The sequence below is a fragment of the Chlorocebus sabaeus genome, chromosome 22 (genome assembly GCF_047675955.1).
Source record: "Chlorocebus sabaeus isolate Y175 chromosome 22, mChlSab1.0.hap1, whole genome shotgun sequence".
In the NCBI taxonomy this organism is placed as follows: Eukaryota; Metazoa; Chordata; class Mammalia; order Primates; family Cercopithecidae; genus Chlorocebus; species Chlorocebus sabaeus.
The window spans coordinates 45,777,200-45,794,789 of NC_132925.1; the positions used below are offsets into that span (position 1 = coordinate 45,777,200).

Consider the following 17,590-nt stretch of genomic DNA (forward strand, 5'->3'; position numbering starts at 1 on the left):
GGTGGCGCCATAACTGCTGGAGTTCCTGCTCTGTAGTCTTCCAGCTTCCACCTCTATTCCTAACCATGGTGAGCCCAGGGCCCATCTCCACCTGCTTTTTCAGCTTGCAGGCCAACACAGCACTCCCCTTCCAGCCACAGAAATCACAGGGGGTCAGAAAGGTGGTGGCATGGGGATCTCTGAGGCAGGAGCCAGGCCAGGCGCCTGCAGCAGACTCTCAACCCCTGCCAGGGCCAAGGCGATGCTGACATTGGGGCTGCAGCAGGAACCCTGGGGGTGCCACACAGCTGGGCTCTGCATCCTGGGCTCTGTATCCAGAGTCACTTACCATGTGCCACCACGCTGCTGCCCGAGGCCTTTCACTCCACTCTGCAGGGTGAAGGAGCTGACATCTAGAGAGGTCTAGGACACACATAAAGAGCTGGAGCCCAGGATCAACAGGCAGTGTGGCCCCAGCAGCCCTGCTTCCTGCATTGTGCTGTGCTCCCCACAACTCAGCCAAGACCCCCAGGAGGCACACTCACCACGGGGAGGTGCGCCATAAGTGTGCACACACACACAATTCAGGTGCAAGCCTGGAAGCCCAGATTGAGAGGACCACTAAGACCACCCCCTACACACCCTGCTGCAAGACAACAGCAGGCTGTTGGAACACACACCCAGGGGAGGTGAGCAATGTGTCCGGCCGGTCCTTGGCACAGAAGGTGCATATGCTCCCGGGGTTATTCCACCTCCCATGTCATCATCCTGACCAGACAACAATCCTCCCTGTCCCTCTGACGTCCCTCTTATCTAGGGCTGCACTGCTTGTTTATGGATGAAGAAAGCCCACGTTAACAGGCTGGAAATCAATGCCTTGTTTCCCTACAGTGTGTTTGCCCACAGAGGGTACATCCGGTCAGGGGCAAAGGACAGAGGTCACCAGGCCCAGCCTCCTCCTCAGGACCATGGCCAGTCAGGATAGGATGTCCATCCTCCTGTCAGCTGTGCTGTGTGCTAGGCTGCTGGTGAGAACAACGGCCTCTGCCCTCTGAGCTGCACGACTTTACACACACCCCTACATTCAGATATCTCTCTGCTGGGAGCCCAAGGGTGCCCTGCCCCCAGCCTCCAGATCTCCAAGGGTTTCACCGAGGAACACTTGACCCGACTTGCATCCAGCTCTTATAAAGCAAGGGATCCTTCTAGAAGGTTTTTGCTTCCCACTGCATGTGGGTGGGTGAACCAGGGCAGCCCTCTCACTGTGTGTTTCACACCAGCTGAGCCACTGAAGCAGGCCCTGGTCAGCCTCCATTTTCTTGCCTTTCCCTGTGGGGCTCATAGCCCCTCCTTGTGCTTGGGTCCCCACTTCCTCCAGGCTCTGGCCATCACAGGACATGTGGAAGCGTCCAACCTCAACTGTGGAGCCACACAGCCAAGACCCTAGGCACGTCGGGAAGTTAGGGAGGATGGAGGACTACTAGCCTCTCCGAGTCTCACCTCTGCCTGCCCAGGATTCCTAACACTTTCACAGTTACCCATGCCAGGAGGAAATGGCACGGCCACGTTCCTAAGGGGGTAAATACTCTGCCAGGGCACAGCAGGCATATAGGGGGTACATAATAGGTTTGGTGGACTGGATGGGGGTAGGAAGTGCAAGAAAGAGTCTCCAATAGCAGAGTAGGTGAGCCTTGCAGGACTGGCCAGGCCTGAGGCAGCTTCCCACAGGTGCTGCCGGAATGTGGGTTGTATTTGGGTTTACGGAGCTCTAGGTCAGGGAGCTGAGACGAGCAGAATCTCGGCAACTGGCCTGGAGCTGAGCTGTGTGGGAACCCTACACCGCTGGACCGGGGCTGGACCCCAAGGAGCCTTTCTATCCCTCCAAATACAAAACAGGGTCCCCTGAACTCTGCGAAGGTGGAGACATAGGTGATTCTCAGCCCCAGAATCACCTCCACATCCCGGCAAAACAGGAAAACAGCACATGAATGCCAAAAGTTGTGAGTTCTTTTTCTTTTTATTGGCAAAGTAAATATATTTTTATGAAGGACCAAAGAAAATATACATAATTGTAACATATGTACACCAGCTTCATAGATTTTTTTAAATTTCAAATTTACACAAATGTTGATATGTTATTAAAAGATATTTTATGTGGATGGACCTATGTACAGTTTATTTACATACATTCATAGGATGTGAAATAAACCTGTCAAAACAAGCTAGTTCATTTATTAATTTCTAGACAAAATAAGGAATGCATTTCTAAATCAGGGTTGGGAGGCTCTATCTAGTTCTCTCACACCCAGGACAGCTTGGCCCTCTCCTCTCAAGGCCACCCTAGAGGCTGGTGTCTGGATTTGTCTGGGAAACCGGAGGAGGGGATGAGCCCCTGGGTACAGGCGCTTCTGGTTCTTTCTGCCCTGCACATTTAACTCAAGCACATGCATTGCCAGCCCCCCAGTGGGGGACACTTTTCACCTCTCTCCCACATGAGGCCCCAGCGGCCCGGTCCTGACACCCACCCCATCCCCAGAGCCCTGCCCACACCCTCTGGTGATCATGCTGAGCAGGCATCTTAGACAAAGCCAAGCCACCCTCACACCACAGTGCAGCCCTGGACTTCTGGCCTACTTCCTTCTCCCCCAGCATGACTCTCTCTGGGAACCCAACATTTCAAAACTGCACATTTCATCTTCACCGAGCACTAAAGTTCTGGCCTTGGCCGAGGTCGGGGGAGCCCAGTGGGAGAAGGGCCAGATCCCCAAAACTCTGCCTGCAACCAGCGGCTGCAGCAGAGGCCTGGCCACCGCGGGAAGGCACGAAGGCACGAAGGCACGAAGGCCTGCCTCCAGCCCCGGGCGCCAGGGGCCTAGCCCCCAGGGGCGCGGGTTCGAGGCTCTAAGTACTCCCGAGAAAGGCAGCGGTTGGCGGGCCCTGGGTTCACACTTCCCAGGTTTTAGAAGGTGGGCTGGTAACATTGTCATGTCCCTCTGGAGGAGGCAAATAAATTATTGCTTAAAAAAATGGGGCTGGGGTGGGGATCTGGGGTGAAGGACAGGCGGGGGTTCGGGGCGCTTTCAGTTCACGGAGCGCACGGAGCGGCTGCTCCGCGGGAAGCGGTGCACCTTGATGTGCTTGGAGAGGTGGTCGCTCCGCGCGAACTTCTTCTCGCACACAGGACACTGGTACGGCTTCACGCCCGAGTGTGAGCGCCTGTGCCGCGACAGCTCGTCAGAGCGCGAGAACCTGCGGGACATGGCGCGGTGAGCGAGGCCTGGCCCTGCCTGCCCCGACCCCACAAAGATGCGGGGATGCGAGGCGCGCACCTGGCACTCACCCAAAGGGTGGCTGCACAGACCGGCAGCCTCTACAGAATTAGAAGAGGGTCCCCCATCTGCGTCGGTAAGGCTATACCAGTTCTCAAAATATCAATTATTTTTTTTCTTTTTTTGAGATAGGGTCTCGCTCAGTCACCCAGGCTGGAGTGCAGTGGCGCGATCATGGCTCACTGCAGCCTCCCGGGTTCAATCAATCCTCCTCAGCCTCCATTGTAGCTAGGATTATGGGTGTGCCCACCACACCCAGATAATTTTTGTATTTTTTTTTAGACACCAGGCCTCCCTATGTTGCCCAGGCTGGTCTCAAACGCCTGGGCTCATGCAATAAGGCTACTTCAACTTCCCAAAGTGCTGGGATTAAAGGCATGAGCCACTGTCCCAAGCTGCCCCTGCTACCCCTCCAAGATGGAAAGAACTACAGTAAAGGCTCATGCTGGCACAGTGGGCATTCTCTGTTGGGAACTGCCAGAGCAGCTGGTAAAAGCTCCCAACAGGAAAGGACCCCAATGCTCCCAGGGCCCAGGGCTTTCCTCCCACAGCCAACCCAGTGTGCAGGAGTCTCTGAGACCACAGGTGCACTCAGTCGCTCAGGCCCTGATGCTGGCTGCCTCTCACCACCCTGGCCTCATCTACCCTGCTGGACCAGAACTCCACAGGGGCATCTGTGAAGGTCTGTACAGGACAGCCCATCTGGAGGGGAAACTGAGGGCTGGGAGGAGGAAGCAGACTTCCTGTGCAGCACAGGGAGAGGGGTCCTCAGACTTGAGCCCACCCACTCCTGGAACCAGCTGTGCTAGAAGCTGGGCCCTCTAAGGCAGGTCCAAATAAAGATTGGCCCTGCAAAGTGCATCTGGGAGTTCAGGTGGCTCCCGACATTTCCCTTTCTTGGCCCAGTGGCCTGGGAGCAGGCATTCATGTGACAGTCAAGAGCCCAGGCTGCATCGAGGGCCTGGACTGCTTGCCACCGATCTCAGGGATTTGAGGTTCTCTCCACCCCTGGCTTGGCAGCAGGACCCTCCCACCCCACCTACCCCTCCCACGACACACTATCCCCCTCTGTGCTCCACCTGCATTGACCTTTCCTTGGTTCTTCTTGCCACAGGCCATTTGCACATACTATTCCCTCTTTCTAGAATGTTCTTTCCTCCCCCTCTGTGCTCTCTCCTACCCATTCCTTAGAGCTCAGTTCGAATGTCACTTCCTCAGGAAATCCCTCCAGGACTGCATCCAATTCTAAGCTCCTGTGGCATTACACACCTCTCTCTCCTCACTCTTGCTGTTGTTTTGATTTTAAATTATCTTCAACTTTTTGATGACTGTCAGTCTGTCCCACTAGACCATCAGCTCCATGACAAAGGATATGTCTGTCTGGTTCCCTGTGGTCTTCCCATGACCAACTCAATGCCTGGTATATGGTAGGTGCTAAGGAGGTGCATTTCAATGCAAGAGTGGGCACAGCAAGCAGCCCCAGGGGGGCAGACACTGTCAAGGAGCAGTCCCAAAGCATGCGCAAGCGTGCACATACATACGGACAAATACAGGCACACAAACATACACGAATGAGTATGTGCCCACACACACTCACGCACACACACACAGAGGCTCAAATTCATGCCCCCATGTACTCAAGCACACACACACACGGGGACACCAGGCCCAACACCCCTTTGTGGACCAGGGCCACCCAGCGAGAGGCGATGCCCCGAACAGCAGTTCCCAACCAGTGATTGGTAAGGGCTGGTGATACCCTGGTGCCCTGACCCTGTGGGTGGAGGAGTAGAAGGACCCAGCAGAACATGCTCTGGACAAGGCACAGGGGGTGGCAGGAGGGCACTCCACCCACATCACAGAGTGGTGGTGGCACCAGGCACAGGGCAGCACTCTCAGCACATCTCCAGACTAGGTGAAGCCCAACTGCCCTGCCTGTCAGAGGAGGAAACTGAAGCTCGGGGTGCTGAGGGCCTGATCCAGGGTCACTGACAAGACAGAGCCCTTGAGGTTGGAGCAAAGGTCTTGACACAGCCCCCTGCCCTAGCGATGGCAGATGACCTGAACTCCCAGTCAGCAGAGCCCCCCAGCCTCCTCCACAGGCCTGGCTGGGTGGTATGTGTCACAAGGCCCTGTGCCAGTGACGAAATGGGATAAATGTGCCCTGGCAGTCAAAGTTGACACCTGTGCTCCTGGGCAGAACACTTGCCCCCAGCTGCAGCTGGGCACACAGCTTCTGAGCAGAGGAGCTGGCCCAGGGCAGGGGCAAGCAGAAAGCTGGCTGCAGACACAGAGTGCCACACCTCCCAGACTGCAGCCCTGGGGTCACCCAGCATCTCACTGGCCAGGGAGCCAGGATGAGCCAGCCCCATTGGACTGGCAAGACCATGGCAAGGGTTTAAAGAGGCCAAGTCACCCAGCCCAGGGGATAGAGTCTCAGGTTCCTGCCTTGACAGTTCCCACCCCAATGGGTGCCCTGAATGGTCCTTTCTGGGCCTCAATTTCTTCACCCATCCAGTGAAGACTTTGGCATTCCTGCCCACCTTCCAAGACTCATCTCAGAGACCACAGGTGGTGACGTGGGGCAACGCAGCTCTCTGGTCATGGTGACACCCTGGGAAGGACAGGCAGATGAGAGAACCAAGCTGGACAACATGCTGTCCTCACCTGAGCTCCCTCCCTGCTGCCACAGGGTCCTGGCACCTGAGAGGACTTTCCCTGGGAACCAAGCCCTCAGAAGACCCCTGCCTCGCCCCTGCATGCCACATTCTCCCAAACAGCAGCCAACAGAGAGCCCTGGGGACTACAGTGGGGGACACGGGAACCCAGTGGGTAAGATGCAGCCCTTGTAGGCAGTAAGCTCTGCCACTTACCAACCAGGCAACCTAGGGAAGTCACCAAGCTCCCTGAGCCTCAGTTTCTTTACCTGGACACAGAGAGAACAAAATACCTATTCCTGAGGACTGTGAGGTTTGTACAAGGCTACCAGTAACAGTTTAGAGCCCTGCTTAGCACGTGGCAATTATTCAAGAATCATGAGCTCTTATCACCTGCATGGAGTTGAGTGTTGGGCCTGGCTTCTGGTGAGGTCCTGTTGCAGACGGCAGCACCATGATTTGCACTGAGCTTGTAGGGCAGAGGGTAAACAGGGGTCCAGTGTCTCTCTAGAGCAGCTATAATGTCAGGGCTGGTGCATACAGCACTTCTATGTGAAGGCTTCCCTTCCTTGAGACACTAACCCTCATCTGCCAGAAAGAACACCACAAATGGTCCAGTCTCAGAAACTGCAATGGGAATGGTGCTCCCTAGAGTTGTGCAGTTCACAACCTGCCCAACCATACCGGGGGCCTCTGCCTATAGAGGGAAGGAGGTCAGAAAAAGCCTCATCACACAGCGGTCATGAGAGCAGGCTGGGAGCCAGACCCCTAGGTTTGAATCCTGTGCCTACCACCTCTTGGCTCTGACGCTCAAGAGGAGCCTGCAACTCCCCTTCTCTGTCCCCCCACCCCACATCCACTGTGGATGACAAAGGTACCCACCCTGCAGGATGATGACAATTATTCACTGCAGCAGAAGGGAGTCTTTCTGGATGGAATGGCTTGGCCATTCTGGAACAGGATGTTCTGCTGCAAGGAACAAAGGATGCCTATGTCTGAGAGTGAGGCAAGGAAACTTCTAGGAAGGCAAGCAAGCAGTACTTCCCAGACGGCTGGATCAGAACAGGGAAAGCCTGCTCTCAGCCCTGTTGAGGGTGCCAAAATCATGTCACCAGAGAAGGGACAGGGAATACTTTCAGGACCAAAAGCAGAAGGAAGTGGAGGCTGAGTACCTGGGCAGGTGCCGACCTCAGCAGTGGAGGGAGGGCACCGTCCATTACACAGAGGGACAAGGGGGCTGAGGGGCCCTCGCTTGTTCTCCGAGCACAGGACACGGTAGGAGGCCAGAGCCAGCCTGGGGCAGGAAGAGCATCCCATTCATCAGGGCCACCAGGAAGAAGAGACGAGTCCTGGGAGTGGAGAGCTCCCACACGGGGAGTAGGTGAATGTGCAGAGCTGCCACCCCAAAGACCAGGCTAAGCTGCAGATGGAGGTGGAGGTCCCCAACACCAGAGTTAGCACCCAACACAGCGATGCAGAGGGAGGTCTCTGAGTCTGGGCAGACAGCCTCAGTTGAACTCCTGGCTCTATGGCTTACTGGCTGTCTGACTGGAGAATTTACCTAACTCTTCTGTGCTTTAATTATCTCCTCTGTGAAACAGGGACAACATGCTGATGCCTACTAATTTCGAGAATTACATAAATTAATATATGTGAATTGTGCTCAGAGCAGTGCCAGATATGCATTAGAGGCCCTGCTTATTATCTCGATTGTGGTTGTTAGCTCTTTTCCCATAGCCCAGAAGCATAATGCCTTTTGGGCCGACCTCTTGGTAGGAGAGTGGAGGCACACACGGCGACTCTGATACCAGCTGGGACTGCTGGGTGGCCAGAGCAGGGCTCTGCTTGGGCTTAGGCATGCAACCCAGATTCACACTCACTAGCTATGTCCCTGCGGGCATGTGATGTGAGCAGTTGTGCCTCAGTTTCCCTCTTTGTGAAATGAAGATTGGGGCCTACACTTTACCAGACAGTTACAAGGACCTGATGAGCTAATGCAAAAACCTTAAGCTGTCACTACAGCCTCAAGGGCAGGGGTCATTCAAGAGGGCACAGAGAGGGCTGATGCCCACATGAGAGCAGGAGCCTGAGCAACAGTGGGGAGGCCAGCGTGGCTGGATCCTACTCAGTAAGGGGAAGAGACAGACAAGTACATTGTGTGGGTCTATGGGCCAGAATGAGAAGCTTGAATAGAAACTGAAGCATAGCAAAGTACACTTAAAGGCCTCAGAAGGTAATGAGCTCCCCATGGCAGGAAGTATGCAAGTTACAATAGTGGACAGAAGGGATTCCAGCTCTGAGAAACTTAAGACTAGTGCCCAGCATACAGTGAGTGGTCAGTAAATATGCCATCTCACCATCATCATCGTCACTCCTCCAGTCCTGTCCAGACCCAGCTATCCCAAAGCAGGGTCCATCCTCCCTCCTGACTGCTGCAAGGAGCTGCAGGGGCTCCCTCTCAGTTGAAGACTATCACCATATTAAGAGACACAAGCAGACAGGGCAGATCCCAAGCTTCATGGAGCTCCAGGAAACTAAGGCAAGATCCCTGAAAGCCAACTGAGGACTCCCCGCATCCTCAGAAAAGCAGCCGTCCCTAGAGGCCGGTGCCCTCAGCTCCCAGCTGAACAGCGCCTCTGCCATGAGTTACCCCCTGAGGGCCAGACCCACTCCAGGGGACCCTGGGGGAAGCTGGAGGAGCCCTCAGGAAGCCCAGGGCATGGCTGGCAGCAGGGACAGCTCCTGGGGGCAGTGCCACTGTGATCTCACTGAGCCAGGCAACTATCATGCCTTCTCCTGCCAAGTGGGTCCTGGGCAGCACGACCAGTACCAGGGCTCAGATGTGTCAGAGCTGAATCCCCTCCACAAGTCCCCACTCTCTCATGTACCTCATTACCTCCTGAGGCCACTGTATAGAGAACTAAGATCTGCCTCACTGAGATACACTCTGGGCTGAGGGGCCTATCAGCTCTCTGGCTCTAAGATATCCAGGAAGAAGGCTGGTCTCGGATGAGGACCACACCTGCCCTCCCCACCACCCTACCCAGTCTCACCACGACTAGAGGAGCCATTTGCCAATGGTCGACTATGGCCAGGAGACAGTGCTGAAAGCTGAGCCCAACTAGGGAGTCCAGACTGGTGCTTGGCGGGAGGCTTCCCTTCCTCTCTGCAGCCCCTGCCTGCCCCCACCAAGAGGAGAGTGCATGCAGGGCCCCTGGGAGTAGGGGGCACCTTCACAATAGGCACCGCCCTCTTGGGGGCTGGAGAGAATACCTTCAGGGTTCCTCCTCAGAAACTGCCTTGTATGAGTTTGTATCCTTGTGATGTACCAACAACAAGAAGGCCGCTGCGGAGCCCTGCATGCCTGCCATGGGCTGCAAAGGGCTAGCCCTCTACTCTGCAGACAGGAAACTGAGGTTCGGAGGGGGACCACCCCAAAGGCACATGGCAAGTTGGTGGCTGACCCAGGTGTAGGCTCAAGACCACTGCCCCCACACTCCCATGCCCTCACCTTCCCTGCACAAGTTTCTTGCTTCAATCAAGAGCGCTCCTGGCCCTTCTCTCGGCTCCTCTGACCTCCCACACAGTGTAACTGCTACTGTGTCCTCTCACAAGTAGCCTGTCAGCCCTGCACCCACTTGGCAGGCCTAGGTACAAAGCTCAGAGAGGTGGGGACTCCAGGATGGAGACCTTGTGAGGCCCCAGGGTGGGCTCTCGCAGAAGCCTCTCCGGTCTGTCTGAATGGGGTGGGAGACAGGGCAGAGTGAGGTCCTCACTCAGAAGGGGCCTCCATAAACCTAGACACTGTTCAGGAAAAGTCCCTTCTCTGGCCACATTGGCACTCAGTGGAAAGGCAGCACCAGTGCCACAACATACATTCCACTCACAGCTCCCCGGCCACGGTTCAGCCTCACCGGCCAGGACCTCTGCCCCAGACAACTCTCAAGAGCTCTCAGAACCAGAGTGTGGTCAAGAAAACAAAAGCTGCAAACTGCTCCCTGGGTGCCGCACCCACACATAACACACACACACAGGCAGGCACACATGGTGCACAAACACCTAAGACGTGTATGTGTGCAAACACATATGGTCACATGGCACAGACACAAAGAAAGCAAGATGCATACACATGTGGACATGCATACACACAGCCACACACCGCTGGCGAGGCCCAGGCCTGTATACATCCCCAGGTACACAGATGAGCATGCCCCATCTCACACACACAGCAGCAGCCACAGCAGCAAAGATGGGGAATGTGCCAACAGCATACAGTGTCCCCAAGGCAGGACAGAGATTCCTTTGGGATGGGCATCTGGAAATGCAGAGGGCTGGCTCTGGCACCTCGGAGCACATAAGCTCTTGGCAAGCAGCCTACATTTCAGGAAAAGGTGGACACCCCTCCCAAGGAGGTTGAGCAGCACCCGGTGCTCAGGGAAGGGTGCTGGGTAACCATGGTTGGGACACTGCCAGTTATCATTTGAGGCCTGATTTCCCCACTGCCATGCAGATCAGACAGCCTGGGTTCTGCCACCTGTGACAGCACTGCCAGCTGGCCTAGCCTCCCTCTCCGTTGGCCTTTGCAGCCTCCCAAACACGCTTCCATGTCCCCAGAGAGGAAGCACGGGCTAGGCCCAGCCCACATGTCTAGAGACATCGGTGAATGAAGCTAGTCCCACTGGTTGAGGAAGCAGCATTTTCAGGATGTGACCTCTCAAATCCGACCCCGGGGTTGAAATCCCATTCACAAAGCAGAGTGACCTTGGGCAAGTACCTGGCGAGTCGGAGCCCTAGTGTCCTATGATGTAAGTTGGGATGGTGGTACTTACCCTGTGGGGCTGTGGGCCCAAAGGGAGCCGCTGCCTGGCCCCTAGACTGCACTCATCCTTCCTCGCCAGCCCCTCAATCCCCACCCTTGTCAGACTGGATGGGGAGACCCAGCAGGCAGCACAGGCCAGCAAAGCCTTACCTGGCCATCAGGAAACTGGAGCCCAGTCGGCTTCTGGCTTCAGGAACCAGAAGGACCAAGGAAGCCTCCAGGCAACTGTGCCAGCTCTGGGCCTGCACTCGCCTGCCCCTCCCTACCCTTCCTCATCCGCCTTCTGTTAATGGTGGAAAATTGCCCTGCTGCACACCCAGGTAAGCAGACATGAGTGGCTGTGCTCACCGCCCAGACCTGTCACCCACCATACTGACCTCCAGCCGCAGCCTGGCCAGGTGCAGGCGAAGGGCTTCTCACCCGTGTGCCGGCGCAGGTGGGCCTTGAGGTGGCTGCTTTTGGTGTACATCTTGCTGCAGCCGGGGAAAGTACATTTATGCATTTTGATGAGTTCTGCGGCTGGGTTCTTGGGGAACTTCTGGCCCATGAGGAGACCGGCAGGGCCAGGCCCCAGGGGTCCTGATCCAACAGGCTTGGCGGCGATGGGCACAGGGGCAATGCGCACAAACTTGGAGGGCAGGTTCAAGTTGGAGGAGGGCACCACCTGGGGCACGAGTGCGAAGGTCTGCCCCTGGATGTTGACCAGGAGCTGGGCAACCTTGACATTCTCCGGGGCTTGCCCTGGGGAGGCAGGCCCCGTGCCCGATTCCTGCTTCACAGGCACGGGCTGGATCTGCAGCAGCACTGGGATGGGGCCATCGGGCGTGGGGCCCCCACCTGGGCCCTGGACACCTCCTGCACTGGCACCACCTGGTGGAGGAGAACAGCGCTCCCTCCCGCTGGACCCAGGATGGAGGTGGCTCCTGTGTGGCCCAGCTGAGAGCTGGCTGCAGGTATCCAAGTCCTTGCTGTTGCCCTCGGGGGCCTCCTTGACTCCCGGCTCCATGTTCTCCTCCAGAAACTCTTCAATCTCCTCCAGGGTAGGCTGGAAGGGCCGTGGGACGTCATCAGGGTCACCCAAAGGAAACTCGGGGAAGCAGAAATGCTCCCCCTTCACAGGGGTCGCTCCCCTTCGCCAGGGCCCCCAGGCCATGGGGCCACTGCTGGCCCCAATGCTACTGCCGCTGCCCCCGCCACTGCCCAGCGTGGCCTGGGACAGTAGGAAGTCCAAGATGCTGTCCTGGCTCTCGGTGCCCGGGCCTCCACCATAGCAGGAGCAGAGGGCTTGAGAGTCGGGACTGGAACAGGAGCAGGGGCTGGAGGCATCGCTGTCATCTTCAGAGACGGGTGAGGGCAGCATGTGATATGCCCGCCGGCCAACCAGCCTATCACCCAGATACCCAACTGGGCATTTTGGCGACGAGAAGTTCTCGTCCACTGGAAGTAAGTGGTCCACCATGCTGGCCTGGCCGTGCCGGTGTCAGCTGCAGGGAAGGAACACAGGAGGCCTGGTCAGAAGGACAGTGCTCACCTGCCACCTCTCGGGCCTCTGACCCCACCCTCAGCTGCCTGCCCACAGCCTCCCATTGCCAAATGCCTGGATCCTGCTTCCATCCCCCAGGAGAGCTGTGCCTGCAAGAGTGTTTTCTGAAATTGCACCACCTGTTTGCAAAAGAGACCTCTCCAAGCCCATTGCACAACCAGGGGCACTTCTGGTTTCAAACAGATTTTCCAGAATTATCCTGGAAAATAGCACATGTGTCTATGAACAACTGAGTATGGGTGAGTATGAGAGAAGGGCATGCGCGAGGAGGCTCTCTGGACCCCAGGAGGGCCAAAACCCCGAATCAGCCTACCGTCAACATCATAGGAGTCACTGGACATCTGAGGACTCCTGACCTCAGTATCACGCCAGTTGAGTCACAGAATGGGGGTAGAACAGCCATTTGCCCTCTGACCCTCATGTTGCTGAGGCTTCCAGAGGGTTGCCAGATTACGCAAATAAAAATACAAGCCGACAGTTAAATTCGAATTTCAGATTTAAAAAATAAACTACTTTTAAGTATGTTCCCAATATTGGATAGGACACACTTATATTTAAAAATTATTTCACCTGAGATTCAAATTTAACTAGGCCGCCTGCATTTTACCTGGGCAAGTGTAGCACGCAGGCAAAACAGTCAAAGACCAAGAAGTGCCTGCCTGCACGGCTGTTTCCCCATCTAAAGGGGAAAACCTCCTCCACTCTCTAGTCCTCAAACCCCGCTGAGCCTTGACTGCCCTGTGAGTGGCACAGGCTTGAACACAACCCTCTCACCTGCACCCTGATGCTTTAGCATCCTGGTGGCCAAGGCCCTGCCCCTCTGGTGATAATCCATGGCGTGGAAGCCAACCACTGGGGTCCCAGAGCACCGGCATGTGCATAACTGCCTTGGACTTCACACCCATCTAGTGGGAAAGGAGATAACCGCCGCCCCCCAGCCCATCCTGGTCAATAAGGAAGTGGAGTCCCCTGCACTGTCTGCCACTGCTCTCTCCATCTGGGACACTCACCACCTTAGGAAGCTCAGCTAATGCCTGTCTCCCCCTGAGACAGTGCACTCCATGTCTCTGCTGCGTCCCCAATGCCTGGACTGGCCCCTGGTGCCCAGGAGGGGCTCAGAGAACCTTGACAGAGAGAAAGGAAAGCTGCATCCTCTGAAGCCAAAGAACATGCTAGGTCTGGTGTCCAAAGAGAGTCAACAGTGTCCAGCTGTGACAGGGCCACCTCTGTGAACCTTTGTCCCTGCTCAGTGACCAGGGCAGGCTGGGTGTTTATCAAGCTTGGGGAAGGGGAACGCTCTGCACCAAAGTCAGAGGTTCTCTGGGCCCAGCATCACCTCTACACCCAGCCCCTCTGTCTCCAGGACCCCTTCAGGACCTGGCACTCCACACTGCCCAATGGCCAATACCATCATCAGCTACGACCTTGAGCAAGTCCTTGCTTCCCCTCCCAAACCTCAGTTTCCTCATCTGTTCCATGCTTCAAAGATCTCTAAGTCTCTCCCTGCTCAGGGACCCCAGGACCTTTGACCTCAGTTCCCAACTTATCCAGGAAGCTTCATGGAACTCCAGGAAACTAAGGCAAGGTCTGTACCCCAGGCCAGTTTTACTAGGAAGACATTTGGCTTTTTGGTTTAAACACTCAGTTAAGGATTTAAACCTGGAGTGTGTTTTAAAATGCACCTATTCACCAAATCAGGTGCTGGGAAGGAATGAAAGTGCCAGACACTGTGAAGGGCACAAGGCTGAGCAGAGCCCACACTCCACCCTGGGCCTCCCCCAACCCTTTCCCACCCTCCAAGCATGGGCTCCATTCCTGAGTCTGCAACTTGTCTGCCAGGTGACCTCGGGCAGGTGCACAGGCTTTCTGTGTCTGTCTCAGTCTGTGAGATGGAGGTGCTTCCAACAGTGCCTGGTTCCTCAGGTGTTGTGAGAACTCCCCTCACGGTCTGGCACACCGGCAGCAATCAGCCAGTGCCAGCCATTGGTGTCAACCTGCAGGCACAGCAAACGTGCGGCCTCTGCCCTTCTACTGCAATGTTAAGGAATCAGGGACCTCCAGCCCTCCTGGGACCCAGAGCAGGCCTTAGAGGCCTCCCCTGAAACGTGATCACTACCTGGCCATCCCATGATATTAAGTAATTACTTAATATTTTTAACTGTGATGATTGTATTGTGGTTAAAGGAGGCCTTACCTTTTAAAGATATAAACAGATATTGACAGATAAAGTGATCTAAAAAGTACAGTATGGGGGCTGGAAGGAAACACCCTCCAATGGCTTCCCAAGGACAAGTGGCCCTATCTCCTCGCAGTGGCCCAGCACCTGGGCCCTCGGGACTCTCTGCAGACCTCACCACCAACTGCCCCTCTCCTAGTTCAGGTATGCTCACCTCACTTCAGCCTCAGCCGGGGGCCACTGCCCTGGCTCTTCCCCCAGCACTGCAGGTGGGAGCTGCTTAGTTAGATCTCGGCTCAGAAGTCACCCCTGTGGGGGCCTCCAGGCCCACCCTGTTACATCACCCTATATTATGCTCTTCACTGCAGGTTCCACTGTGGGAAACTATCTTGGTAATGTGTTTGTGAACTTTGCTGTCTACCTTCCCATCAGAACATCAGCTGTCCTGACTGTTCACTCCAATGCTGTATCCCAGAGTCTAAAACAGGACCCAGCAAAATTTGCTGAATGAGTGAATGGAAGGTGCGGGGGAAGAGGGGGCGGAGACTAGGAGTGGGTGGCCCAGGTCAGGCAACAGAGTCTTAAGGCTGGGCTGAACGTCTCAAGGGGGAGGCACCCAGGCACCGAGAACCCAGAAAGGGCTCTGGGATGGCCCAGGGCACCGGCATTAAAGAGAGGACACTGTAGGGCTGGAGCTGGCTCGGCCCCTAAAACACAGCAGCACGTGGGGCGGCCAGAGGCGCAGGCTGCGTGCAGGGGGAGGGGACACGCTGTTCCGGGCACAGTCCCCGGCTGGCCGCCGGACTCCGCCCCCTCCCCTGGCCCGGCCAGGCCTGCTGTTTATCCTCCCGGGGACACAGCGGCTGCAGGAACAACATGTAATTGATAACAAGCCCAGAGCCGGCCAAGGGCTTGCCATTGGGTCAGCGTGCAAATCACGGGGGTGGCGAAGGGGGCCGTCCTTCAAAATAAGAGTCCCGGTCCCTGAGCCGCCCGCAGGCCCCAAAGTCGCAGAGTCCGGGCGTCCTCACACCTGTAGGGCGGCAGGGTCTCCCCAGGGGCCACCTGGTCCTGGGGGGGAGGGGGAAGGAGATTTGAGGCGCTCAGATATTTGGTGATTTTGTCACCTCCGAGGGCCGTGGGAGAAAACAGCCCGTCTGTGCCCTCCGTGAGAGGGGGTTCCATGAGTAACACCAAGGCGGGGAGGGAAGAGTGAACCGGACCACCATATGGGACGACGGGGACGGCCTCTCTGCCCCGCTGCCGCCATCCCTCAGCCAGGCCATGGCTTTGGCAACGTTCGGTCTGAAGGGACCCGCACTCAGCATGGAGTGAGACGCGTGAACGGTGCGGGTGTGCGTGAAGGGGTGTGAGTTCCTGTCGTGTGACTGCGTGTGCGGGGCGTGGTGCGCGGCAGCCACTGTGGCTGTACGGGAGGCTGTCCGCGAAGTGCTCGCGCGTGGAGCCGCCGTGGGTGCCGGCGGGTGCGGGAAAACGTGCGTGGGAAATGAAGAGAGCCGGCTCAGACCCCTTCTAGAATCCTGGACCGCTGCCCGCTGGGCACCATGCCTTCGTCCCGCGCCCCTCCTTGCCCCCGACACTGCTGCGGTGACCTACAGTAACCCCTCGGTCTCCAGCCCCTCCGCCCCCAACCGTGGGCTGGCCAGCGCGTCCGCTCGTCCCCTCCTCTCACCAGGCCGCGCCGGTGCCCACCATATGGGAGGGCCAGCCCGCAAGGCGCGCCATGGAATCGCCCGGCCAGGCACCGAGGCGGCGGCGCGGGCCTCAGCAAAGTGCTGGTGGGCGACCGGGGCGGTGGGGGGGGTCACCTCCCTCAGGCTAGTCCGACCCCTGCCCACCTCCGCGGGGGCCCACCCGCTCCTCCGATATTCCTCCGGCACTCGCGCCGTGCCTCCGAGAGCTGCGCGGGCGCACGGCCACGCGCCCCGAGGCCGGCCAGCCCTCAGATCACCCGGGGCCGCGTCCACGCGGCCGGCCGGCCCCGCCGCGCCTCTCCCACCTGAACTTGGCGCACGCCCGACCGGCGGCCAGGCCCCGGCGGTCCTGCGGCCGGGCGGGCTGGGCTGGGGGCGGCGGCTCGGCTCTCCGTCCGACCGCGGCCGGGGGCCGAGCCGCGGGTCCTCCGGTGGCTCGCTCGCCCGCCGGCCCGCGGGTCGCTGCGGCGGAGCACTAGCCCGCCCGCAGCTCACTGGGCGCTCACCCCCAGCCGCTCACGTGACGCAGCGGGCGCCGCGAAGGCTCGCAGGAGGCTCGGCCCCGGGCGCGCGCCCCATTGGCCCGCGCCGTGCGTCACATGCCCCGCCCCGCCATGGCCCCGCCCCGCCCCGCCCTCGCGGCGCCCGGACTTGCGCGGCGTTTGCTCCAGGATCCCGGAGCTGCCAGACGCGCACGCCCCCAAACATGCTGCCTGGTCCCCGGCCCGCAGCCACCTCCTTGCTTCCCATCCCTCGCCGCTGTCTCGCGGCGTCCACGAGGGTCGGTTTCTAAAGCTCAGTCCCCGGGTGAGAACGTGAGACGCGCCCCACGATTTAAGAAAAGCTCTGAGATCGCCCCAAAGTGCAGTCTGCGTGATTGAGGGGGAAGCACTGGGGAGCCTGTCTGACCTGGTCTGCCCCACGCCCCCACCTTCATCCACAGCGCGGTACAAGCAGCTCTGTCCCCTGCTGAGTGTCGGATAAAGTAGGAGACTTGCCTAGAAGGATGTATTTTTGGAGAAATATGGTATTGGGCTTTCAGCAGGGCGATCAGTTACCCTCAGGAAAGTGCGCGCGCTCTGCGCTGCCACCCTGCCCTCCAGGACTGACTGAGGTTTGCTGACCCCCACTCGAAGCCAATGACACCTTGTCTCTGGGGCACCTTTCTGAAGACCAAATAATGCTTCCTAGTCTACAAAAGCGTTCATAGACTGCTTTAGTCCGCAGCAATCCTGGCTCGCATTTGGGTTCCCGCTTAGAGATAGGAAGAGTAAGGCTCAGAGTGGCTTGCCCAAGAGAAACACGTGGGCTGACGGTGTTAGACACCCTGCTGTGCCCTTAAATCCATACTCCAGCTGGATCCTCAGCCAAG

General features: G+C 57.5%; 1 protein-coding gene across 2 annotated transcripts; it reads right to left on the bottom strand.

Moving 5' to 3' along the window:
- Nucleotides 1-1,970: 1,970 nt before the first annotated feature.
- Nucleotides 1,971-16,713, bottom strand: KLF15 (KLF transcription factor 15). Of its 2 annotated transcripts, none has more exons than XM_007985519.3 (3): nt 16,524-16,713; nt 11,162-12,268; nt 1,971-3,228 (listed from the first exon to the last, which is right to left on the bottom strand). In XM_007985519.3, exons 2-3 carry the CDS (start codon nt 12,241-12,243, stop codon nt 3,060-3,062), a joined length of 1,251 nt encoding a protein of 416 aa, XP_007983710.1. In that variant the 5' UTR covers nt 12,244-12,268; nt 16,524-16,713; the 3' UTR covers nt 1,971-3,059. The 2 variants fall into 2 exon arrangements, with proteins under 2 accessions (XP_007983710.1, XP_007983711.1); XM_007985520.3 differs by lacking the exon at nt 16,524-16,713 and adding an exon at nt 13,338-16,495.
- Nucleotides 16,714-17,590: the final 877 nt, after the last annotated feature.

Excerpts from the sequence above, each read along its gene's own strand:
- KLF15 (XM_007985519.3), bottom strand. The coding sequence starts at position 12,243 with ATGGTGGACCACTTACTTCCAGTGGACGAGAACTTCTCGTCGCCAAAA. Across the intron at positions 3,229-11,161 it reads TGGCCAGGCTGCGGCTGGAG|GTTCTCGCGCTCTGACGAGC; the intron begins GTCAGTATGGTG and ends CATGTCCCGCAG.